General features: G+C 38.4%; 1 protein-coding gene across 1 annotated transcript; it reads left to right on the top strand.

Annotated features, from left to right (window-relative positions):
- Positions 1-999: 999 nt before the first annotated feature.
- LOC115841568 (stromelysin-1-like) lies at positions 1,000-8,273 on the top strand. The gene is made up of 10 exons (XM_030835651.2): positions 1,000-1,110; positions 1,880-2,124; positions 2,215-2,363; positions 2,489-2,614; positions 2,996-3,160; positions 3,347-3,491; positions 4,378-4,511; positions 5,027-5,186; positions 7,136-7,239; positions 8,173-8,273. The coding sequence occupies exons 1-10, from the start codon at positions 1,000-1,002 to the stop codon at positions 8,271-8,273; spliced, it is 1,440 nt and encodes a 479-aa protein (XP_030691511.1).
- Positions 8,274-8,512: the final 239 nt, after the last annotated feature.

The following is an 8,512-nucleotide window of genomic DNA, read 5'->3' as shown; positions in this document are numbered from 1 at the left end:
AAAGGGAAGGGAAGGAAAAGAAAAAGGAAAAAAAGGAGGAGAAGAGAAGAGAAAAATGATAAGCAAGGGACAAGAATTTAGGATGGCTTGTTTTTAACTTTAAAATATCTACAAATTTGAATTTAGGGAGGAAGAAAAGAGATTGAAAGAGAATAAGAAAAGAATAGAAGATAAGACAGAGGAGAATTTCAGTCTAATGAACAAAGTAATTCATATCAATTGTTTGAGTATTTGTGGAGTAGCTATTACAGGTCCATCACCCATTAATAAATTGGGTACAGAATTAAGACCAACCAAAAGAAAATGGATATGTGTCCTTCTTCCTCAAAATCTTGAGGAATGAGCATCCTTCCCATGAGCATCTCCTCCTCAAGGACTAACAAGTCCAAGCAGAATGTGACAGTAGGTATTTCAAATCAAGGTTCAAAAAGTGAATTTCCCTTTCAATTTTATTCTAGATAGTATTTTTTCTGTTTTTACAGAATTTAATAGTATAGACTGTAGCTATTTATGTACAGATTTGCATTTACTTATATCTTATTACATTTGATTTTAAGTGTGTTCTTCTTAAAATAAAATTACATTTAAAAGTTCTACAGAATCCTGACTTTTTTACCATGTCAGCCTACTTCTCAAATCCACAAACATAAACTACCTAGTAAATTCCAGTCACTTTTTTTTTTCCAGAATAAAAAAAATGCCCCAGTTTTCTTCTTACCAAGACAGGAAGAGTTTCCTGGAGATTAATCACTCTTTTGACTTGCAAAATTGGAACGGTTGAGAGAAATTAGTAAAGTAGGTTGTATCATCCTATTTTGGATTTGGAATTTTTGGAAATGGGCCTGCTGCCATTCATAGGAAAACAATCATGAGTCAAGCTGTGTGTGGGTGATCTAAACAAACATTGTCACCCTATAAAAGTCGGACTCTAGACCGTTAATCTAGAAGAAGATACACGGAGAGCAAGGCATTAAGACAACAGAGAGCTGTGAAAAGTCAATGGAAATGAGGAATCTTCCAGTTCTGCTGTTGCTATCTGTGGCAGTTTGCTCAGCCTATCCATTGGACAGAGCTGCAAAGGACGAGGATGACAGCATGAACCTTGTTCAGGTAATTAAGGGAGCCAGCCCTCACGCTCCCTGACAGGGCAAAGTGGAAACCCTCTCTGCTTTCTATTTATAAAACTCACAGAATTGTTTGAACTTAATGTATAGGAAGTTCAAAGGCAGAGAGTTATAGAGTGTTGTACGTGGTGAGGGTCTCAGTATCATCTATTTGGACTCCTCTTTTTATGCCAGAGAAACAAAAGCCAGAGATATTAGGTAATTTCCTAAGATCAAAGCCACCTTACTAGCAGCACTGCTTAAGACACATGATTAACAAGTGGAGAGTATATGAAATATATCTTGCTTTGGGACTTCTGTAGGCATTTTAATCCAATATAAAGTTAGATGGATATTTTTATTGCTGGTGTCATGTTTAGACATAGAGATTTGTCTAAGTTATTTTCTTAAGCCAGGTCCTTGTGAGAAGCATAAAGTGGAAAATTGAATAAATGTAGCTGAAATATACAATTACGCACAAGGAAGTTTGTTTTGTTTTTCTCCATTAAGTTCCCTGGATAATTATCTTGGTTTTCCAGTTCATTGCAATTTTCATTGCTTTGGTAGTAAAATAAGCTGCAGAGATATTCTGTTACAAAGATAAAACGAAAGTGAGGAGGAGTCTGCAATTGAAGAATTAAACAAATATGACACTTACTTTGATTTCAATAAACTAGAGGAATATTTCATAGATTAAGTGAGCAACTGTACAAGTTTACCATAAACCACTAAAAATCATAAGAATGACCTAAAAACTATACTTATGTTTCTGCTAGCAATACCTCGAAAACTACTACAACCTTGAAAAGGATGTGAAACAGTTTGTTAGAAGAAAGGACAGTGGTCCTGTTGTTAAAAAAATACAAGAAATGCAGAGGTTCCTGGGGTTGGAGGTGACGGGGAAGCTGGACTCTGACACTCTGGAGGTGATACGCAAGCCCAGATGTGGGATTCCTGACGTTGGTCACTTCAGCACCTTTCCTGGCATGCCCAAGTGGAGGAAAACTCACCTCACTTACAGGTAATGGGTCCAAAGAGATTTTGACATAATACTGAGATTTATAAATCACTATCACAGGAGAAATAGTATCTTCAATTTTTTTTCATACAGGATTGTGAATTATACACTGGATTTGCCAAGAGATGCTGTTGATTCTGCCATTGAGAAAGCTCTGACAGTCTGGGAGAAGGTGACTCCATTAACATTCTCCAGGATCAATGAAGGAGAGGCAGACATAATGATCATTTTTGCAGTTCGAGGTAAAAAACAGAAACAAGAAAAAAAAAACCCATGCAAAATTTTATCTGTTGTTGTTTCATTAGAAAAGATCCCAGAGAGATCCTAATTACTAATCTTGCCAATAATTTTTTTTTTTCTCTCTTAGAACATGGAGACTTTAGCCCTTTTGATGGACCTGGAAATGTTTTGGCTCACGCCTATGCACCTGGGTCAGGGATTGATGGAGATGTTCACTTTGATGATGATGAAAAATGGACAAAGGATACATCAGGTTAGTTATATATCTCTCAGAATGATTTCAGTGTGGATTTTTGTTTTAACTTGGAGAACTCTTAATAGCTAAGAATACTGAAGAAATGAGGTGTTATGGATTTCCCAATGGGTCAAGAATCAGCAGAATCAGGCTGGAGATGGGAGTAATTGGATACGGCTGGTACTTTGTCCCAGAGATTGATTTCAAGAATGAGCCTTGAAAAACACTTGGCTTTCCATTAAGTGTACTCAGTCAATTGATCAATTAACCAAAACAAAAAAAAGAGGGGGTGAAGCACTGTGTGCTTCCAGGAAGTAAACAGATATAATACACAGCTGATCTGTGTAATGTACATGTATTTAAGGAATGAGTAACTATTACTTATGATTTCTTAAATAGGGATCAATTTATTCCTCGTTGCTGCCCATGAACTTGGCCATTCCCTGGGTCTCCAACACTCGACCAACAGGGAAGCTTTGATGTATCCAGTCTACAACACATTCACAGACCTGGCTCGGTTCCACCTTTCTCAAGATGATGTGAATGGCATTCAGTCCCTGTATGGTGAGTGATGCTGGAAAAATTAGGTATTGTAACTTTGCAATGATGGTCTTCAGGAAAGCTTCAAAATGCTGCATAAAGCATTTGTAATTTAACTCAAAGCACTTTGAGAATGTTTGGAAAGGATATAAATTGACAGAAGACCCACATTTCTTCTAATGTTTGCATCCTCATATCTGTTCCCTTTAGGACCTCCCACAGCTTCTCGAGATGACCCTGTGGTGCCCACAGAATCTGTGCCTCCAGAACCTGGCACACCAGCCACATGTGATCCTGCTTTGTCCTTTGATGCAGTCAGCACTCTGAGGGGAGAAACTCTGTTCTTTAAAGACAGGTCAGACCAGAAAACTATATTTTCCTATCTATTCTTTCTATGTATCTATACAATGCTTAGAGAGGAAAACAAACAGAAACTTGATAAGGATTTTTAAATATTTAAAACAAAAAATTTTGCTCTGAACTTGGAATCTTTCTGATGCTTCACTTTCCATATTTTCCTAAAATTGTCAAGTTCATTTTCAAAGACTTAAGATGATTTGATTTTAACCCTGTAATTGTCATTCCCAAATGTTATAAGTTACAGTTGCTTTTCAAAAGTCACAATTAGAATCAGAATTTTATCTTTACTTCCTTTAAAAATGATACCAGGATACCATTACATTTAATCAATTAATTTACTCACTGCTGGATAAATATGCACATGATAAAACTGCACAAGTGGAAAGAAAGTTAAAAGAAAGTCATCACCACATCATTGACTCTTTGTTCCTCACTTCTCCCTATCTTCATCCATAGTGATGAACTCTTAAATATCCTTCCAGAATTGTTCTGTGTATATATAAAAATATACTTACATGCATGTATACATACACACACATCTGCCTATCTTTTTGAAAATATAAACGATGGTATAATATATATACTGTTTTGCATGAATTGTAGGTATTTAAAGGTTACAGTCAGCTGATTAATTTGCATTGTAAGATAACTTTCCTTTCACAGAAGACATTACTCTGGAATCCTATGGCAACAGGTCCAGTGCAATCTTCTGGAAAAAAAGGAAAGATTTTTCCCCAGTGACAACATGCCTGATTTCTGTCTGTCATTGAGCCTACAGGATGTGGGAATGGGGGAAGATGGGTGAGACAGGACAATGAAGAAAATATGCTGAAAGGTGAAAGACTTCTTTCAATTTTCATTTCTTTTTACATGTTTTTCAGACATTTTTGGCGCAAATCCTTCAGGACATTTGAACCTGAATTTCATTTGATCTCTTCGTTTTGGCCATCTCTTCCTTCAGGCATAGATGCTGCATATGAAGTTATTAGCAAAGACAGCGTTTTCATTTTTAAAGGTAATTGTTATATAATAATTTCTTTAACTTGCTGAAATAAAGCCTCTCACTGGAAAATTGATTAAGACTTTAACTGGGAAATTGCCCAGAGTTGTAAATTCCCTCATTTGGTCTGTGTTCATTCATTCAAGCTGCAAATTTTTGTTTAATGTCTATTTTGAGCTGGTGACTAAATCTAAAATTCTGGCTTCCTTTTTTTTTCTGTTTTTGCGGTACACGGGCGTCTCACTGTTGCGGCCTCTCCCTTTGCGGAACACAGGCTCCGGACGCGCAGGCTCAGTGGCCATGGCTCACAGGCCTTGCCGCTCCGCGGCATGTGGGATCTTCCCGGACCGGGGCACGAACCCGTGTCCCCTGTATTGGCAGGCGGACTCTCAACCACTGCGCCACCAGGGTAGCCCCCTGGCTTCCTTTATACTATGAAAATCAAAGGTGCTAAGAAGTATTTCTAAAACCAAAGATATCTGTTATAGATTCAATGTGATTGTGATTTTTTTTTTTTAAAAAAAACACAGGAAATCAGTTCTGGGCCATCAGAGGAAACGAGGTGTCAGCAGGTTACCCAAGAGACATCCATACCCTGGGTTTTCCTTCAACAATAAAGAAAATAGATGCAGCCTTTTCTGATGAGGAAAGGAAGAAAACATACTTCTTTGTAGAGGACAAATACTGGAGGTAAAATTTGATTGGAATGACTTTGTATGATCCTAATTAGGGAAATTATTTTCTTTCTCTAAGGAAATCCCCCGCCTTACTCTTAGACCTGAGTCCCTCACAGTAGGAGTGGTGGGGCTTTAGACAACTGTGGGGAAGTGCTTACTTTCAAATATAGCAGTGCCTGATAACAGGCATTTCTTAAGCTCTCCTGTTTTGAGTCCCATGTACAATAAGCTGGAGCTTCCCTTTGTGCTGTAGCCCCATCCGCCTGGAGTGTGCTCCTTTCTCCTCCACCTACACAAACCCTGCCCATCCTCCAAGTCCTGGCTCAAGTCCCACTACTTCCATGAAGCTTTCCCTGCTGCATTCCAAACCCAACTGGGCTTTTCTTTTTTGAAAGAAGCCCTGCAAATCCAGGCCACGGGGAAATCATTCCTTTCCCTTTGTCTTATAGTCCACTCATTGTTAGTGTTTGTCTTGATTTCCCAACTGTACTATGTGATTCTCAAGGGCTTCCCTTAGCCTAACCCATTCATTACCTCTGCCTAAGAGGATGACAGGCAATAACAGTCTAGCTGTATAGGGCTCTCAGAGGGGCTAATTCTTGAGCTATCTGCCCAGACTCTGAGATCTGGGTGGACCAACCAAGGTCCAGCCAACAATCAAAGATGCACTTACTGTGCTTTGCTTCTTGTTCCAATCCCTTTTCATAGGAGACTGCCATAGGAAATCCAGATGTGCAGGGTAGGGACAACATATATGTACAAAGTATGATAGAGAACTTCAAATTTGTATTTTAGATGAATGATTGAATTCATTTTATGTTCATATCTTTGTGATAGAAGGATGATTAAGATTCTTTCTGTCCAGACCTAAGAAATATGGTAACAAACAGCATCTGCTAGATCAGGATGTTACCTCTGTTTCTGGTAGAGATTTTATTTTATTTTATTTTATTTTTTTTAACATCTTTATTGGGGTATAATTACTTTACAATGGTGTGTTAGTTTCTGCTTTATAACAAAGTGAATCAGTTATACATATACATATGTTCCCATATCTCTTCCCTCTTGAGTCTCCCTCCCTCCCACCCTCCCTATCCCACCCCTCCAGGCTGTCACAAAGCACCGAGCCAATATCCCTGTGCCATGTGGCTGCTTCCCACCTTACTTACTACTTACTACTACTTACTACTTACTACTACTTACTACTACTTACTACTTACTTACTTACTTACTTAAACGTACCTTACTACGTTTGTTAGTGTGTATATGTCCATGACTCTCTCTCACCCCGTCACAGCTCACCCTTCCCCCTCCCCATAACCTCAAGTCCGTTCTCTAGGAGGTCTGCGTCTTTATTCCTGCCTTACCCCTAGGTTCTTCATGACATTTTTTTTTCTTAAATTCCATATATATGTGTTAGCATACTGTATTTGTCTTTTTCTTTCTGACTTACTTCACTGTGTATGACAGACTCTAGGTCTATCCACCTCATTACAAATAGCTCAATTTCGTTTCTTTTTATGGCTGAGTAATATTCCATTGTATATATGTGCCACATCTTCTAATTGGTTCAGCCACTATGGAGAACAGTATGGAGGTTCCTTAAAAAACTACAAATAGAACTACCATATGACCCAGCAATCCCACTACTGGGCATATACCCTGAGAAAACCGAAATTCAAAAAGAGTCATGTACCAAAATGTTCATCGCAGCTCTATTTACAATAGCCCGGAGATGGAAACAACCTAAGTGCCCATCATCGGATATCTGGTAGAGATTTTAAAAGCTAAGTTTGCAGTACCATTAAAGTCACACATTTCTGTAGCACTAAACATGTCTGACATTTATTTGCAGTACTTGGAAAGTTTGTTAGAATTCCACATTAAACCTAACATGATTTACGAATTTTGGTAACATGACCTCCATGCAATGCTGAGCTTTGTTTCTTTTACTCGGTGCAGATTTGATGAGAAGAGACAATCCATGGAGCCAGGCTTTCCCAAGCAAATAGTGGAAGACTTCCCAGGGGTTGACCTAGAGGTGGATGCTGTTTTTGAAGCATTTGGTAAGAGGACACTTATTTTGTTGGCAGTGGGGCACTTGAAACAGTCTATAGTATCAAAGGGAAGAGGAAAATTGAAATAATATTTCATAACAGTTTTCTTTAACCAGGATCCTCCTCTCAACCCTAAATTTCAACTTATGAATTTCATATCAATTATTTGACTACCTCATATAATAAGCTATATAAAAATTACCTCAAGTGGTATGGCCAAGTTTACCACTGACCAGCTGGCTTTCTCTATCCCGCTGCTGCTACTAATTCCCAGGGAGATTTTCTCTGTCTTTCCTGAGTAGTCAGTCAGTTGCCAGTATTTAAATTTCCATGAGCCCAAAGTCTAAAAAAAGATTTTTTTTTCCTCCTCAGGGATAGATGGGTGGAGGGATAGATGATCTTTATTGAAAGGTAATCTAAGCACCATGATGGCAGAGCCATAAAGGATCATCAGGCTCTGAAAGAGTCCCTGTGCCTCTCTGAGGCCAGAAATACCCCTCAGGCTGCCTCATGAGGAAAAGGGAGGAGGAGTATTGGGAAAGAAAAGCTTAAAGATACCACAGTTTCCAAAGATTCAGAGAATTTTATCTGATTGCAAGCAGAATAACCTAATAACTCAGAGCATGATTTTGCTGTCAGACAGAGCTGAAGTTGAGTGCCATCTCCATTCTTTCCTTGTTGAATGACCTTGGACAAGCATCTAAATTTGTCTGAACCTCAACTTCCTCATCTGTAAAATGGAGTTAGATATACATGCCTCTTAGGATTGTTGCAGAAATAAATGAAAAAACATCATGTAAAATGTTTAACATAGTCCCTGCCAAGTAGTATAATTCTATAAACACTTTCAGCTTTTAGGTGTCTATTATTATGAGTTTTGTACTTTGCCAAATTTATTTATTGGAAAAAATATCTCACTATTTCCCCCGTCTGTATTTGCAGGGTTTTACTATTTCTTCAATGGATCTTTGCAGTTGGAGTTTGACCCAAATGCAAAGAAAGTGACACATGTTTTGAAGAGTAACAGCTGGTTGAATTGTTAGGAGAGATGCTTAGAAGGCATAACATGGGAATTCTAAATGAAGCTGATAACTCTTCACCTAAGTCTCTGTGAATTGAAATGGTTCATTTTCTCCTGTGTGTGCAGTGACTGAGAATGAGAGTGTGAGCTGGTGTGTCTTGCCCATTAGCTTCACAAATTACAGGGCATTCAAATGGGCTGTGTGTTTGCACTTTGCTCACATGGGGTAGCCTCCCACGGGGAAGGAAGAAGCACTTCTGC

This window comes from Globicephala melas, chromosome 8, assembly GCF_963455315.2.
Source record: "Globicephala melas chromosome 8, mGloMel1.2, whole genome shotgun sequence".
NCBI classification, from domain to species: Eukaryota; Metazoa; Chordata; class Mammalia; order Artiodactyla; family Delphinidae; genus Globicephala; species Globicephala melas.
This window is presented reverse-complemented; position numbering and strand designations above follow the sequence as displayed.